The following is a 15,258-nucleotide window of genomic DNA, read 5'->3' as shown; positions in this document are numbered from 1 at the left end:
GCCCGGTGGAGTGTGGGCGAAGGACTGGTGCAAATGATGGGATTCTGGGGTGTGGAACGTTCACAGTAGAAGCCGAATAAGAGGGCGGACGATGAGATTCCCAAGGATGGTGTGGAGGTGTGGTGCAGGGAACCTCTGAGAGCTTGAGGAGGAGAAGTCGCAGGTGCGGGGGCGCCAGCCACTTGGAGTTGGGGCAGGCAACTGGGGTCACCGGCACGTGGCGCAGGGCTGTCCCGTGCGAGCGTATACAGTCCACGGATACCACCTAAGCATCAATTGATCAGATCAATACCCACTCAGGAGATTTCGAGGCGTTTGTCGTGAGCAGACACTGCCACATCGGATCCACATCGTCCGTTTCAGCGACGAAAGTACAAACGAGAGGTCTCGGGCCGTCTCGATAATTTATCCTGGCCATCACATCATAATGTGGCACGCCTACATAGTATGTCTGCCAGTGGGTACTAGGGAGAAAAACAGAAGGACCCCTCAAACTCCAGAAAATCGCCATGCCTCTTGAGTCCGCGTCGCCTCATCTTCGGAGACTATCCAGCCTTGCTTGAAGGTCATCGTCATCAGGGTCACCGCCTCCCACAGCTTGTGCTACCCGGCCTTCCGGTACAGCTTGCTTCTGCAACCCCGAAGGTGTCTCTCCCAACTGTACCCTACTGTCAGTAGGACGGAGCCCGCACGTTTGACCAGACTCACCATCTGTCCGAGATCGATGCCTATCTCGTCGAGTACCTGGTTGACCACCTCCTCGCCTTCCTCCTCGTCCTCGAGCCCAGTCACATCGTCAATCGCATCATCCATCATCTCTTGCCTCTGATCCATGATATCGTTCTCCTTCTCAAACTCCATAGCGATCCGTTGCAAGGCGGGCAGATTCATTTGTCGATTCATGCTGCCGAGAAGCGCTGTTGCTCCTTTCATGGACTGCATCATCTGTTCGTTGCTCCGTACCGTCTGGCCCGTGTTACCCTTCGATACCCACCCATGTGAGCTTGCTACTGACCTGTATTCGTAACGAAATGGCCTGGAGCTGAGTCCGCATCTGGTAGAACTTTTGTATATATCTTCACCAACGTATGATAAGCAGGGCGACGCCAGATTCGGAGAGTGTGTGACTATACCTCCTCGTCCGCACCAAGTCCTTGGCTTGTATACGCAAAGGGCCCATTTGTCCATTTTTCGCGCTCTTCTTGATATCCTGTACCAGTTTCTTCTCTTGGTTTTCGAGCTTAACGCGCTCCCGGTCCAGTTCCCGTTGCGTCTTCTCGAGTGCTCGCTGGTGCTTCCGTAGCCGCTCCGCCGGCGTCATACGCTTGCCGAACGCCCATTCTACGATCTAGGGACCAGTCAGCTACGAGAGCGCTGGCGCAGGAGCCATAGCAACAAACATTCATTGTCGCGGTCCGACTCAGCGACAGTTTCCGGAGGAGGTAGTCGTGTGTTTGCATCGCATTGCCGTTGAATGTTGTCAGTACGCCTGTCTTGCTCTTGGAGACGCTTGGCGCGCCACCTCCACGGGCCCCAGCCAAGCACTATATCTATTGCAACCAGCGCCCGTCATGCAAATAATAACGGCCTATTTCCGTATCTTATTCTCACAACACCATCCTCCTACCTAGGTACAAGAGACCTGAGCGGAGTGCGCAAATCTCCACAGTACTTCCCGTTTTGGCAGCTTTCCACACCCCGGTCCACAATTTCAAGCTTGGCGTCACCGCCACACGGGACATCACCTCATCATTCTTTCTCTTCGTCGCCCTTCAACAACATTGAAGGACTTGCACAGCCCGCCACGGACAAGCGACCGACTGCCACCGAATACGATCCGATATGCGAGACGAATCATCCTGATTTCCGACTAGTGCCACATCATGAACTCGGACAAAGCTGCCGACGCCCCTTTGGCATCTGGGGCGTCGGCGTCGAGCTCAAGCTCACGCGGACCTGACCCTCCCGACTCCTACTTTCCACGAGGTCCAACTCGTCCGGGATACATGACGGTTGGATCAGGCTCTACAGGCGAAGCTGCCTCTCGACTAATGTCCATGTTGGATGAGGACGTTCCGATCATGGACCACGACTCTGGATACGGCACCAGTCTAGCCAGCGGAGAAAGCTCATCATCGAGATGGCATCCTCCTTCAAGCGAAGACGGCTCCACATCGTCTTCGGCGACGATTTTACAAGGCGGGAGTGGGAACGCCGAATATGACCGGCAGCGCAGCCATGTGCTGCAGCTCCGCTACAACCAGAACAAAAACACCTTGGGTCGTGCCATTCATGGGACCATCGAGACGTTGAAGAGCTTCCAGCAGATGAACCTAAACTGGCCGGCACATTATCCTGCCGTTCAGCCAGATCCTGCGCAACTTGCTCGTACCGACTCCCGGCCCGGTCTCCAACATACACAATCCGCAATTGGAGACTTGGAGCCACCCTCGGATCGTCCCAGGCCATTGAGGCGCGCAGAGACCTCCATCAGGGAGGAAAGCCCTGTGGCCGAAAGTAGCTCAGCTGCTTCACAAATGCCCAAACCAGAACCGCGATTGATTACACCCAAATTGGCCCAGGATTTCTCAGTACTGAAATTGGAGCTACGCATGGGAGGGCGAACACAGACTGACCTAGTGCATTCGTTGGAAAAAGGCTCCATTGCCTCATTACTTGATGGTCAAATCCAGCAAAGCATCCGTCACCTTTACGCTCTAAAGGAAAGAATCGACGACACTTCAAGCAAAGTTCTCGTGACCGGTGATCTGAACGCAGGAAAGTCCACTTTCTGCAACGCTCTTCTTCGCAGAAAGGTTCTGCCAGAGGACCAGCAGCCGTGCACCAGCATCTTTTGTGAAGTGCTCGATTTCAGGGAAAATGGTGGAGTGGAAGAAGTTCACGCTGTTCCCATTGGGTTTGAATATAATCGAAACGACGAGAGCACATACCACGTCTTCGATCTCAAGGACCTGGAAAAGATTGTGGTTGACAATGAGCGATATTCGCAGTGCAAGATCTATATTCGGGACATTCGGGCGGTTGACGAGTCCCTGCTGAATAATGGGGTAGTGGATATCGCCCTCATCGACGCTCCTGGACTGAACGCGGATTCCCTCAAAACGACTGCAGTTTTCGCGAGACAGGAGGAGATTGATGTTGTGGTCTTTGTGGTCTCTGCGGCCAATCACTTCACGGAGTCAGCGAAGAATTTCATCTTCAGTGCCGCCCGAGAGAAGGCATATATCTTCATGGTTGTCAACGGCTTTGATGTCATTCGGGACCAGGAGCGTTGCCAGCAGATGATCCTTAAGCAGGTAAAAGGGCTTAGCCCGGCAACATTCAAGGAGTCAAGCGAGCTGGTGCATTTCGTATCCAGTAACGCCATTCCTATGATGGGAGACAGCGGTCCTCCAGGGGATGATGATGGAGACGATGATCCCTCTGGTAAAGGAAAGGGGAAAGGCAAGGAGGCGGAAAGAATCCGAGACTTCGAGGACCTCGAGGCCTCTCTACGGCGGTTCGTCCTCGAGAAACGCGCAAGGTCCAAGCTGGCTCCAGCGAAAACGTATCTCTTGAACGTCCTGGGTGATGTGCACAATCTGGCGACGATCAATCGTGATGTTGCCCAAGCAGAGCTGGATCGTGTCAATAAGGAGATGGAAATACTGGAGCCAGAATTCGAGGAGTCCAAAAAGGCGAGGACTGAGGCAGGCGAACAGGTCGAGCGGCTGGTCGAGGACACGACTTCCGAAGTCTACGTTTATACGCGGGATACCATCAACACTTCCATCTCCAAAGTCGGAGGGCAAGATCTCGGAATCGAGTATCCTGGTTTCTTCTCCTCCTATCAATACGCCGAAGATCTTCGCGATGCGATGCTTCATGAGATCACTGAAACAGTCCGCCATTGTGAAGAACATGCCCGGACCCAAGCTGACCTGGGCTACAACTCCATCAAGAATCTGGGCATCCTGCATCTTGGAAACAAGCTCTATGCAGACACTATTTTCAGAACCGACAGAATGTTCAGGAAACCGACGCACGCTCTTGCGCGGCAGGTTGACATAGAGATCGATCTCTGGGACTTCTTTGATATTGCCAGTCTTTGGGAACGGCAGGAGAAGGTAGCTGGTACAGGCATGGCTGTCACTGTGGCGGGTATGGTGGGAGGCCGGGTGATTGGTGGTGTCGGCTGGTTGGACGGGGTGCTGGGTGCAGCCAAAATAATGGGCTCTCACAACATCAGGAGGCTCATCATTCCTGGCTTGATTGCTGGCAGTAAGTCTTGAAATCATGCATCTCCTTCTGGATTCACTAACATCGCATGAAGTCGCTCTCGGCATCTCCTACGTCCTAACCTCCATCCCCAAAACCCTCCCTCATCGACTGAACGCAAAACTTGCCCAGCAACTCGCGGCAATCGACTACACGCATTCCAATGCGTTGCGCATAAGCTCAGAGGTCCGCAAATCACTGAAGGGACCTGCGAACGAGGTCCGCATTGGACTTCAGCGCAACGTCGAGAAGCTGCAACTGAAGAAGGAAGAAACTTCCAAGACCAGAATGGAGGCAGAAGTCGCTCGAAAGTATTTCTCGAACTTGGTCCGCAGCAGCAATGACCTGCGGCAAGGCGTGCAGCGCGTTGATCTCGAGGCTTCCCTTCCAGCCGTCCCTCCTGTAACTTCCTAAGTCTCTGATCTGGGGAGGTTGAACGAAAAGATTGCTTTCTCGTAGATAAGTAAAGCGCATAGCGGTGGTGGTTGGTGGTTGGTGGTTGTACAAATCAGTTGGTCTCATTGTACGCTCCTGTAGGCAGGCGTTGCGCAGGTGTTAAGGAGTCACGAACGTGACGCGCCCCTGAAACTTCTCTCTGTCTATATCATAATTCAAATACCCCTCGTTTTATTCTCTACCGCAACTTACTTCGTTCGAGTCCTGAAAAATGCATATGTGAACAGTTGCGAAGGTCGATAATATATCATGCAATATTGTAAGGGGCAGGTTGGTAGGCCACGCCGGCCAAAGGGTGGCCAGGCCATTTTCGCGAGAACATGAAATGCGCGTACCTGCAGAATTTCTTAAATATCTACGCAACAACAACATATTTTTTTTATAAGAAAGAAGCTACTACTAGAGATCTATAGTAAGGAAGTACTCCTAACTTTTCTTAAGAAAATACCTTGTTGTTGCGTAGATATTTAAGAAAACCTGCAGGTTGCGCACCTTTTCTCTCTGCGCAGGCAACCTGCCCTTGCGACCTGCGCAGGCTGCGTGGCTAGGTTCGTGCCTGTTCTTAGCAAAAATTACCCTGCCTAAGGGCAGAAAAAACTATACTCTCTCTTAGATATCTACGCAACGGCAAGAGATTTCTCTTAGATTTTTTAAGGGCAGCTAGATCTATATAAGAAGAAGCTATAGGTTAATTTTAGTAAAGGAATATCTTGTTGTTACGTAGTTATTTAAGAACGAAGACGCTTTTTTAGTCCTTTCTAGAACAAAGATATACTCTTTCTTAAATATCTACGTAATAAAAAATATTTTTTTACTAAAATTAAACTAACTATAGCTTCTTCTTATATAGATCTAGCTAACCTTAAAAAATCTAAAAGAAATCTTTTGCCGTTGCGTAGATATCTAAGAAAGAGTGTAGTTTTTCGCGCTGTACGCTCGCACGAAAACTGAAAATCTGGCTGGTCACGTCCGTGGCCGGCCTGGCCCACCAACCTGCCCCTTACAATAGCTTAGTCATCCATCCGGACCGCCGACAGCTCCGCACGTCACCGACCTGAACCCCTTGCCTACATATTCCCCAGGCGCGCCATTCATGGCTCCGATGATCCCCCTACCAACCCTAGATGGAGGTCCGCCGCGACCCCAGATCTTTCATCTTCTTTATTATCCTTCTCTTTCTCCTCAACTCCAACGAACCGCAGGGACAGCAACCATTCAACGTCCGCTCAGAATACGACGATGTTCTTGATCAGGAGCGATATGAGCTCGACCTGCTGAACCGTACAAGCTATGGCGACTTCGACCCGGGAAATAAGAAGTGGTTGAACATTTCGGGCTTGCTAGAAGAGGAGGGGTTTTCTTGGGACTTATTGGAACCGGTGAAGCAGCGCGCGACGGAGCAGGTCAAGGATGTGTTGGGCCCTGCAGCGGACGGATTGCTTCATAGCACCACGGACGCTACATGGAATGTACCCGTATACCGGAACATCAGTGGACACGTTCAGGGACAGTGGTTCCGCTCGCCGTTGTCGAAGGTGCGACTGCCGTGGGACCTGAATACGACTGCACGCTACGAGAATCCGTTCCCGAACTCCCAGTTTGATCGGAATGTTACCGGGTCAGGAGGGACGGTGCGGTTGCATTTCACGGAGACGGAGGGGAGGATGCGGGTGGATGGGAACGGGACTGTTTCCGAGGTGGCTGCGAGGGTGGTTATTGGAGATGATGATTCGTTGGGGGATAATTGGTGGGAGTTCATGGTGAATGGGGTGCATTATCCCAAGCATGGTGGCATGGTGTTGACGACGACAAGCGAGAAGTGAGCTTCCACATTGAGACGCTGTCTTGAGCAGCACTGACTTCGCACAGGTTTGGAGGCATCTTTGCCCTCCCTCATTTTCAGCTCTCGCAACACCTATACTCCAAGTCACAACAGCTCCTCAACCAAACCATACAGGAGACGATCGAACGGCAGGTCAGTCGCGTCTACCCAATTTGGAATCCGTGGAGCTCCGCAGTAGAAGGTGCAACCGAAGGCATGATGAGCAGTGCCCATTGCGAATTTGTTTTGTACCTACAGGAACACCCAATCCAGTTCCAACACCCCAGCGCGGATCCGAATATGCACGGGCCGTCCGTAGATATGGACTGGCTGGAGCGAGAGTTACGCTTTCCCACTGGAGCTCCCCTGCCACGGCGTTCACCTCTTGCTATGTCCATGGTCGGATTCTCACCTGATTGCGGGTTCGTCATTGAATCTAAAGGACCACCAGTGCACTCCCCTTCGGAATTCAAGCACCTCCTGGGAGCCAAGATCGAAGAGTTCAACGACAGGGCTAGACATGCCATTCTCACCTTTGCCGTGGCCCTGTTCCTCCAGGTCTTTCTTCTTATTAGACAGATGAAGGAAACATCTACTCCTTCAACGCGCAATCGTGTTAGTTTCTACACGATTGCCATGCTTGCTGTGGGGGATGGCTTCGCTTTCCTGGCCCTCATCTTCATGCATCTATTCCTGGGGACCTCGCAGCTGGTTCTATATGCAACGGCGTTCCTGTCCTTGTTCTCCGTTGTCTTCGAACTGAGATTCCTAATGGATATCTGGGCAGTGCAAGTCACGGAAGAGATACGGCAAGCCCGTGAACAGAATTCCCGCACTACGCAAAGCTCCGCAACTCCCGCCAACCTAGCCCCTAGTCCCCCTTCCACAGAAGAGGGTGGTCTACCCCTCCCAGCTTCGGCAGCCCGTCCTGGGGCCACTCCACCTGTGATCATTACACCGGACCAAGATGAACCAGCAGAGGCAACGACGACACCGGCGGCTACAACGACGACCCCGAGGTCAAGCCGCGCTGAACTGGGAGCCCTGTACAGCCGCTATGGCTTACTCCTCATCGTTCTTTTCTTCCTCACTCTCCAATTCACGACCGTCCGCTCTACAGTGCGAGCCATCTACTTCAACACGCTCTGCTTCCTCTATCTCTCCTGCTGGTGTCCCCAGATCTACAGGAACATCATGCGCAACTGCCGCAAGGCCTTGCGCTGGGACTTCATCATCGGTCAGAGCCTCGTCCGCCTTATTCCCATCGCTTACTTCTACGCGATCCCGAACAACGTCCTGTTTTCCATCAGCGACCTCAAAGCCCTCGCGGTTCTAGCGGGATGGCTTTGGATACAAATGGTCGTACTAAAGAGCCAGGAGATCCTGGGCCCACGCTTCTTCATCCGCGAAGGCTGGGCTCCCCCAGCATACGACTACCACCCCGTCCTCCGCGAAGACGAGGAAGGCGCCACGATGCCCGTCGGCTCCTCGCAATCCGCCGACACGGACGACGTCTCCGGCTCCACCGGCAAAGCCGGCGAGTCCAAAGGCAAGGGCATCAGAGTCTTCGACTGCAGCATCTGCGCCACGGACATCGAGGTCCCCGTCGTGGCGAGCGGTGCGTCCGGCGATACGGCGTCAGGGAGGGGCGCGATGTATTTGCAGAGACGGGCGTATATGGTTACGCCTTGCAGGCATATCTTTCATACGCCGTGCTTGGAGGGGTGGATGAGGTATAGGTTGCAGTGTCCGAATTGTAGAGAGGTGCTGCCGCCGTTGTAGATTGTGTAGATGCGTTTGAGTAATGATACCCCATTCGGATTGCTGTATGATGTCCTTGTGTCAATGGTCTGTGTGGAAATGCGTTTTGTTGTCCATGATTGTTGTTATGCGTACCCTCATGCGTTTACTGTGACAGCATATGGGTAGGTCTAGCGGAACGGTACGGCGCAGGTCACCCAGAGCTGAATCAATGAATTATACTGATTGAGGCTGATGGCGAAAGGTATACGTCAGCTCGAATGCGAAGCCACACCGCTGTGGGTGAAAAGGGGGTAGGCCGCTGCGCCACGTCTTTTGTTGTCACTTGTGTCTGGTCTCTGGTCTCTGGTCTCTGGAATCATAGTACATAGAATCTAGTACAGACAGTAACCCTCATTTATTTTGTAGTATATAAACTATAGCTTCCCCTAATCTCATCGCCAAGAACACCATCCGGACGTGGTGTTGTCGCCTGGCCCGCGACTCTACCGCATCATGTGCGACGCGTGTTCGAATCCCGCTGGCTACACCTAAAAAGTAAAAATGCTGGCCTTGGCCTCGATTCCCTTAGAGTCCGTTATAGGGTTGGAGTTTCTCTTCTCGACTTCGAGTTTCTTTTTTGCTGTTCTTGGTTGGGTACACTGACGGGGCTTGCCTTTTGTCTTCTTGCCATTTTTCTTTTTTTCTCTTTCACCGCAGTAGATATAGCCCTACGCAAGCGCAAACTACTGTGTAGTTCTTTTTGTCTGTTTTGGAGGGTTTGTTTTGGCGCTGCATAACTGTGTACAGAGTATGCGCAGCGGTGACTTCACTCGATCTATTTACAACACCTGATCGACGGGAACTAAATTCTGGTTGGCGCATCTGGAGACAATCTTTGGCACAAGCGGGGGCTGTGCAATTGTGGCGCTAGCGTCGTCAGGGACGGCTGGGTTAGCGTCCGCATAAGGTCGACAGCCTTGGAACTAGGTGTGCATCACTCTTCCTTTTACTCTCCCTTCAACACCACACTGAGACTTCTGTTCATTCTCTTCTCGCATACACCTCAGTGCTTGTCACGGCCGTCACGATCGCTACCGCAAGGACACAGTTTCTTTCACCCTCGGCCCCAGATCGCATTGTCCCCAGCCTAGTTCTCACCTCAAAAGGACCCCAGCGCTGACCCCAACACTGACCTGCGTCACGCGCTCCTTCGTTCATTCGCCAGGAAGTTCGCCGCGACGAGATTTTGCGACCGTCTTTCCAGGGCTTCCTCAACTTCCCCCTGGAAATTAGCTCCTTCGAATCATATTGGTGCACTCACCAACAGCTCGTCTGCAATACCCAACGACGACTCGGCTGCACCAGAGAGCGTGCACCGACCATGGCCGCCAACGACTACTACTCGTCTTTCGGGGCCAGCAACTCTCATTCCGACAACCGCACCGATGCTCCTTTACCACCTGCTCCAGGCGCTCAGTCGACACACTCAATATCGCCCGTAACAAGTCCCTTTGACGACACGAACCAATACGACTACCTTTCGACCAGTCACCAGAACCTGGCGCAACATCCCGCTCCCATGGGTTACGACGACACAGCATACCATGGTTCGACAAACCAATATCCCCAAAAGCCCTATTTTTCAAACCCACATCATAGCGACCCCTTCACAGATCACAACGCAATACCCCTACATTCGCAAGGGAAGATGGGGTCAGGTTCGACGGGATATCAGATGGATCCCGAAGGCAGCTCCTATCAGACAGGTCCTACAAGGTATAGTCGGAGTAGAAAGAAAGGCTGGTTTAGTGGCAGGATAACCTGGGTGGTGTATATCTTGACTGTCGTTCAAATTGGTGTTTTTATAGGCGAACTGGCCAAGAATGGTATGTCCTTAAACTCCTGTGCTCCTGAGTTCTCATAACGCCAAAGCTGACATCTCGCAGCCGCTCTTACGAGTTCACCTATACAAACAAAGCCACGATTCAACATCATGATAGGACCCGGTCCAGGAACCCTCATCGTCATGGGAGCGCGTTATGCTCCATGCATGCACAACATCAGAAACGTAACAGACTTTCCAGAAGTGTTCCGTTGGCCCTGCCCCAACAGCACAACCGACGATCTAAACTCACCTTCCCGTCAATGTACACTCCAGCAGCACTGCGGCATGGGCAGCGGAGTTCCCGAACAAATCCATCCGACTCCTTTCAGAGACCGCTCGCGCGAGCCCAACCAATGGTGGCGATTCATCACGCCCATCTTCCTCCATGCCGGCATCATCCACATTGGCTTCAACATGCTCCTCCAACTAACCCTGGGCCGAGATATGGAGAAGGAAATCGGCGCCATCCGCTTCGCCCTCGTCTACTTCAGCGCAGGCATCTTCGGCAACGTGCTAGGAGGCAACTACGCCGGCCCCGCACTCCCCTCGACCGGCGCCTCTGGCGCCCTCTTCGGCGTCCTGGCCCTCGTCCTGCTCGACCTCCTGTACAACTGGAACTCGCGCCCCTCGCCCGTCAAAGACCTGCTCTTCCTCCTCCTCGACTTCGCCATCGCCTTCGTGCTCGGCCTCCTTCCGGGCCTGGACAACTTCGCCCACATTGGCGGCTTCCTCATGGGCCTCGTCCTCGGCATCTGCCTCCTGCATTCCCCCGCCGCGCTGCGCGAACGCATCGGCGTCGACGAACCCCCCTACTCGACGGTCGAGAATCCCACCATGAGCGGCGCCCTCGGGGGCAAACCGGCCCTGAACGCCTTCGTCAAGAAACCGGTCGGCTTCTTCAAGGGCCGGAAGCCGCTCTGGTGGGCGTGGTGGCTCGTGCGTGCGGGCAGCCTGGTGGCTGTGTTTATCGGGTTCATCCTGCTGCTGAAGAATTTCTACGAGTGGCGGAATGAGTGTAGTTGGTGCATGTATTTGAGCTGCTTGGTAAGTGTAATCTCTCTTTTCTTTTCTTTTTTTTTCTTATCAACCCTTTCTTTCTCTCTTGCCCCGGCGTGAGGAAGTGGGCTTGTGATGTGTTGGACTCCATTCACGGACCCAAAGCTAACGGTTTTCTCTGCAGCCCGTGTATGATTGGTGCAAGATGGGCGATTTCGATATCCGCATCGCCGAGAACAATCCCACGCAGGGGCAGGATCAGAGTCAGAATCCGGCCGCGTTGATGGCGAGGGCGTTGTTGGCGGGTGGCGGTGTGCTATAGATTGATGTGGGAGTGGTTGATGTGTTTCGAAACGCGTAGTTATTTTTATATGCTTGTTTCTGTTATTCTACCGAGTGTATTTGTGTACTGCTGTTCATCCTCACGAGAGCGTCGGTTGCATATTGCTGCATCAGTCAGTTGGTTTCTTGTTAGGTTTGGTGGGGAGAGGAAAACCAGGGGTTGGCGGCGCTCAAGGGAAGAGGGGGAATTTGCATGGAGGGGAGTTGGCAAAGTTAGAAGTACGACGGGAGGGGTAAGAATAAGAGAAATGTAATGTTTTTGCCGTTGATGGCTGCATTTGAGTTTCCATGAGATGCAGGGCGATGAATCGAAGAGTGTGCAATCGTAGCTTTCACATCCTCATCATTTTAGCTCTCTAGCAGATGAGAAGATGAGTGGTGGCGCAAGCTTTATCAAGTGCCACTATTTCCGATCTCGAATTCAATGGCATTGAGAAACACGCTAGGGTATGGAGTATACTATAGTTGTCATAGAGCAGAAGTTGAGACCGTGAGAAAGAGAAAAGAACCGGAGCACCCGCAACTGGAAGACTCTCCAACCTCATATTGCTCCCTCAAAGCTGAGTGACATGTTGAATAGCCCAGATGAAGGTCATATCCCTCCTCCTTTGTGCCATTCCCTGCCTTGAGGCAAATCTCTCTCTGATCAGAAGTAATTAAGAAAAAAAGGGAAAAAGGGAAAAAGGGAAAAGAAACCCGATCATCATACCCCAGCAGTCAATGCATAAGCTCCTAAATCCTGGATTATCGCCCTGCTTTTTGAGAAGAAAATGTTGAGACGGATGATACTCAGGTCAAAGCACCATCTCCAGTGCATGGAAGCCAGCGAGTCGGTGAACACGTAGCTGACCTTATCCCCCCCTCACCCATTAAGTGGATTCTTTCTCTCACTGGACGGACCTCCAATAATAATCGTCGATTCCGGCTCCTTGAACGCGGCCGGCTTCGTGCTCGTGTACTTCAAATACGTAGCAACAGTCGGCTGATACTTCTCCGGTTGCTTCGTATACGGGTTTTCGACCACAAAAGTGTACTGCTGGTCCTTGTGGTCTGGACGAATCTCCTCTTCAACGCCGAGGAATCCTCCCGTGAGCCTGTCCAGAAAGGTACCGAAGTTGTCGGCTTTGCGGATGCGGCATTTCGTGGTGCTGGAGGCGCAGTGACCAACGAGGGCGGAGCAGGATTGGAAGAGCTTCAGGCACGACGGGCAGCGCATGCGGATGATGCGGTGGTCAGAGATGATGTGGTTGCTAAGGTCGCTGGGAATGTCAAAGCTACATCTACAAGATGGTTAGTCTACCTCAACAGGTATGATGGTCTTCACGTGGGACTTACTCGCAAGGGAAAGGACAGAGGAACTTCTGGGTGACGGGTTCGAGGAAGTTTTCAGGTTCCCAATCGTCGCTGAGCGGATCCCAGAAGCGTGTGCTGAGAATGTTGATGCCCTCCGTCATCTGTTTCTGCTGATCATATTCCTGGATCGACCACTCGCTAGGTGCAGGAGTGGGCTGGGCGTGAGGAAAGAGAGTCTTCGCAGAGCTCCCATTTGCCCAAACTGAAGATACCTCATGCGCAATTGGTGTTCTTCTCCCGACTACGGTGCTCGAGGCGGCAACGGACCGAGTATCGTCATCCAAAGCCATGTCTCCGAACCTGGATGAGAGGTCGAATTCCGATCGGGTGGCTATCGAAGAAGGTGGAAGTGGGGGATAGTTCTCGCAGGCTTCTAGCTTGTTCAGTGTGGTATTGTCAATCTTGGTTGGTTGGAGAACCTCCCACGCCTGGTCGATGCCAACGGGAGCATGGTCGCTAGGGGTATCCAGAAGATCGACACCTCCCTCTACATCATCGTCGACAGTCGGTCGATAGAGGTTGATCTTCTGCACAAAACGTTCGTAAGCGGGTCCACCCTTGAGGATCTCGGCAATGAGATGCTTGTGAACTATGTATCCTTGGAACTCCTGCGCGGAGATCACGTGGCAGTGTCCATATTCGAGATGTTCGATCATCTGGGATGGGCTGAAGAAGGTTGCCTTGCAGCCGAGACAGGGCAGTTCTTGATTGACTTTATGCCGCTGCCTGATGTTAACGACGAGCAACCAGGGGTTTCACAGTGTGATATGGACTCACCAGCTCTATGTGACGCTTCAGGCCCGGTACGCTCCTAAACTCCTCTCCACAGACTCGGCAGGCTTTATTGTGTTTGTATGGGTCAAGAGTCTTGTGATGCACGTAGGCGTCGTAGTCGGGAAAGTCTTTGTCGCATTTTTGACAGTAGTCGTGTTCTGGGACGCTCAGCTTATGTGCCTTCATCTCCTTGTCCGTGTTGAAAGATGCCGGGCAGTCCTCGTAGGTGCACCGAACGCGCCTGATGGGCTGAAGTTGCGCAGGCATGCTGATTCCTCGGGAGCCTGCGACGTCCTTGGACCGGAGATCTCGTTTCTTGATGTTGAAGAAGAAGGCAGAAGGCGACGATCAGAGCTCGCGAGTAAAAGGAGTCTGAAGTATTGTGGTTTGGCAGAGTGTTGTGTGAGACGTGAGGGTAGGAGGATGCGTGAGGAGGAAGAGTGATGGTGAAGAGAGAGGTGAGAGCGCGTTGGCTTTCTAGGGACTTAAAGCGTAGTAGTGACGCATGTGGAAGGAGCGGTGGGAGCGGAGAACTACAAGTGCCGATGCCCCGTCAACTCCTGTTCATACTCACAATGGTTAGGTAAGGAGGACAATACAACTTTCGATCTGAAAAATGTATTGAGTTGCTGCTAGACTCACCCGCGAGTGCGCCACTTCCAGATTGAGCGTCTCTAAGTGCTAGCCAATAGCTCTGCATATAAATGTCGGGAAGGGAAACGGATTGGGTCAAAATCTGGAATATGGCAGCCTAATCATTATCATTAGAAGCTGTCACCCAGCACAAAAAGAGATTCTTACCATTTCCCCCTCAGCGTAATCTTGGCCCAATCCCCCTTCTCATCCGTCTCCTTTTCCACTTTGGTTGAGAAGCTAATAGCGCTCATAATGCCGTCCCCAAACTTCTCATTCAGCACTGCCTTATAGGCATACCCATAATTCTGGACAATCTCATACAGACGATAGATGGTTGGATCTTTTGGAGGCATATCCAGAATCCTGCCTCTGTCCGGAAATCCGGCTAGCTCCGACTCGAGCTGCTCTACGGGAATGTCGAGGAGCTTGGAGAGCTTCTTGATGTCTTCGGGGGATGCCATGGCTTGCCCGTAGAAGAGAGCAGCTATGGCGACTTCATCACGGCCGAGTTCCTTGCCGATGGCTTCGAAGCTAAGGCCCTTGTGTTTCTTTGCTTCAAATAGAGTCGGTGAGGAAGGGGGCAGGCGAGGGCTGAGGGACGTCTATAGCTGTTAGCCTGATGGTTAACAAGATCCCAGAGCAGATTTTACGTCTAGAGTAGCAATTGGCTTGCTCGCTGTCTTGGTGGAATGCTTATAGCCTCTCGCTGTATATGCTAGCGGGAGAGAAGCACGCGTCACTGGCGCAATGGCACGAGAAAGAAGCCTGGTAGAAAGGGTAGATGCCATGCCCCTTAATTGGCTGTATTATGCGTAGTGCACCGTGGAGCTGATTTTCGAATACCTGAAGCTACTGTGTATCTAAATGATCATGAATGATGATGGAAGCCTGTTCGACGTCACTGAGGGAGTTGGCTGGATGATTGTGGTACTCTAGGACGGAGCGGGGTAGATGTATTCACATGCATGGCCTA

At 52.5% G+C, this 15,258-nt stretch overlaps 6 protein-coding genes across 6 annotated transcripts; 3 read left to right on the top strand and 3 right to left on the bottom strand.

The window, feature by feature from the left end:
* Positions 1–477: 477 nt before the first annotated feature.
* EI97DRAFT_431049 (Snf7-domain-containing protein) lies at positions 478–1,429 on the bottom strand. The gene is made up of 5 exons (XM_033797842.1): positions 1,401–1,429; positions 1,134–1,348; positions 1,016–1,076; positions 709–966; positions 478–658 (listed from the first exon to the last, which is right to left on the bottom strand). Exons 1-5 carry the CDS (start codon positions 1,404–1,406, stop codon positions 533–535), a joined length of 666 nt encoding a protein of 221 aa, XP_033656341.1. The 5' UTR covers positions 1,407–1,429; the 3' UTR covers positions 478–532.
* Positions 1,430–1,575: 146 nt separating this feature from the next.
* Positions 1,576–8,383, top strand: EI97DRAFT_393509 (uncharacterized protein). Its single transcript, XM_033796283.1, has 4 exons — positions 1,576–4,281; positions 4,334–4,680; positions 5,859–6,553; positions 6,604–8,383. Exons 1-4 carry the CDS (start codon positions 1,884–1,886, stop codon positions 8,336–8,338), a joined length of 5,175 nt encoding a protein of 1,724 aa, XP_033656340.1. The 5' UTR covers positions 1,576–1,883; the 3' UTR covers positions 8,339–8,383.
* Positions 8,384–9,302: 919 nt separating this feature from the next.
* Positions 9,303–11,795, top strand: EI97DRAFT_431045 (rhomboid-domain-containing protein). The gene is made up of 3 exons (XM_033797841.1): positions 9,303–10,185; positions 10,246–11,228; positions 11,365–11,795. Exons 1-3 carry the CDS (start codon positions 9,681–9,683, stop codon positions 11,500–11,502), a joined length of 1,626 nt encoding a protein of 541 aa, XP_033656339.1. The 5' UTR covers positions 9,303–9,680; the 3' UTR covers positions 11,503–11,795.
* Positions 11,404–11,827, top strand: EI97DRAFT_219469 (uncharacterized protein). The gene has a single exon (XM_033793856.1). The coding sequence runs from the start codon at positions 11,507–11,509 to the stop codon at positions 11,774–11,776; it is 270 nt and encodes an 89-aa protein (XP_033656338.1). The 5' UTR covers positions 11,404–11,506; the 3' UTR covers positions 11,777–11,827.
* A 72-nt stretch (positions 11,828–11,899) lies between these two features.
* EI97DRAFT_431044 (uncharacterized protein) lies at positions 11,900–14,390 on the bottom strand. Its single transcript, XM_033797840.1, has 4 exons — positions 14,292–14,390; positions 13,653–14,182; positions 12,858–13,597; positions 11,900–12,802 (listed from the first exon to the last, which is right to left on the bottom strand). The coding sequence occupies exons 2-4, from the start codon at positions 13,914–13,916 to the stop codon at positions 12,385–12,387; spliced, it is 1,422 nt and encodes a 473-aa protein (XP_033656337.1). The 5' UTR covers positions 13,917–14,182; positions 14,292–14,390; the 3' UTR covers positions 11,900–12,384.
* On the bottom strand, positions 14,252–15,240 carry EI97DRAFT_431043 (Cyanase). The gene is made up of 3 exons (XM_033797839.1): positions 14,936–15,240; positions 14,451–14,887; positions 14,252–14,400 (listed from the first exon to the last, which is right to left on the bottom strand). The coding sequence occupies exons 1-3, from the start codon at positions 15,071–15,073 to the stop codon at positions 14,379–14,381; spliced, it is 597 nt and encodes a 198-aa protein (XP_033656336.1). The 5' UTR covers positions 15,074–15,240; the 3' UTR covers positions 14,252–14,378.
* Between the last annotated feature and the right edge of the window lie 18 nt (positions 15,241–15,258).

Source organism: Westerdykella ornata, assembly GCF_010094085.1.
Source record: "Westerdykella ornata strain CBS 379.55 unplaced genomic scaffold EI97scaffold_4, whole genome shotgun sequence".
NCBI classification, from domain to species: domain Eukaryota; kingdom Fungi; phylum Ascomycota; class Dothideomycetes; order Pleosporales; family Sporormiaceae; genus Westerdykella; species Westerdykella ornata.
This window is presented reverse-complemented; position numbering and strand designations above follow the sequence as displayed.

Bases quoted from the DNA above. Each gene is read 5' to 3' on its own strand.
- EI97DRAFT_431049 (XM_033797842.1), bottom strand. The intron at 1,077-1,133 runs GTATAGTCACAC...ACGTTGGTGAAG, and splicing joins GACTTGGTGCGGACGAGGAG to ATATATACAAAAGTTCTACC. The intron at 967-1,015 runs GTCAGTAGCAAG...AACACGGGCCAG, and splicing joins CCATTTCGTTACGAATACAG to ACGGTACGGAGCAACGAACA.
- EI97DRAFT_393509 (XM_033796283.1), top strand. From the start codon at position 1,884: ATGAACTCGGACAAAGCTGCCGACGCCCCTTTGGCATCTGGGGCGTCG. The intron at 4,282-4,333 runs GTAAGTCTTGAA...CATCGCATGAAG, and splicing joins TCCTGGCTTGATTGCTGGCA to TCGCTCTCGGCATCTCCTAC. The intron at 4,681-5,858 runs GTAACTTCCTAA...TACCAACCCTAG, and splicing joins CCCTTCCAGCCGTCCCTCCT to ATGGAGGTCCGCCGCGACCC.
- EI97DRAFT_431045 (XM_033797841.1), top strand. From the start codon at position 9,681: ATGGCCGCCAACGACTACTACTCGTCTTTCGGGGCCAGCAACTCTCAT. The intron at 10,186-10,245 runs GTATGTCCTTAA...GACATCTCGCAG, and splicing joins AGGCGAACTGGCCAAGAATG to CCGCTCTTACGAGTTCACCT. The intron at 11,229-11,364 runs GTAAGTGTAATC...TTTTCTCTGCAG, and splicing joins GCATGTATTTGAGCTGCTTG to CCCGTGTATGATTGGTGCAA.
- EI97DRAFT_219469 (XM_033793856.1), top strand. From the start codon at position 11,507: ATGTGGGAGTGGTTGATGTGTTTCGAAACGCGTAGTTATTTTTATATG.
- EI97DRAFT_431044 (XM_033797840.1), bottom strand. From the start codon at position 13,916: ATGCCTGCGCAACTTCAGCCCATCAGGCGCGTTCGGTGCACCTACGAG. The intron at 13,598-13,652 runs GTGAGTCCATAT...AACATCAGGCAG, and splicing joins TGAAGCGTCACATAGAGCTG to CGGCATAAAGTCAATCAAGA. The intron at 12,803-12,857 runs GTAAGTCCCACG...ACCATCTTGTAG, and splicing joins CTCTGTCCTTTCCCTTGCGA to ATGTAGCTTTGACATTCCCA.
- EI97DRAFT_431043 (XM_033797839.1), bottom strand. From the start codon at position 15,073: ATGGCATCTACCCTTTCTACCAGGCTTCTTTCTCGTGCCATTGCGCCA. The intron at 14,888-14,935 runs GTAAAATCTGCT...TAACAGCTATAG, and splicing joins AGCCAATTGCTACTCTAGAC to ACGTCCCTCAGCCCTCGCCT. The intron at 14,401-14,450 runs GTAAGAATCTCT...GATAATGATTAG, and splicing joins ATTACGCTGAGGGGGAAATG to GCTGCCATATTCCAGATTTT.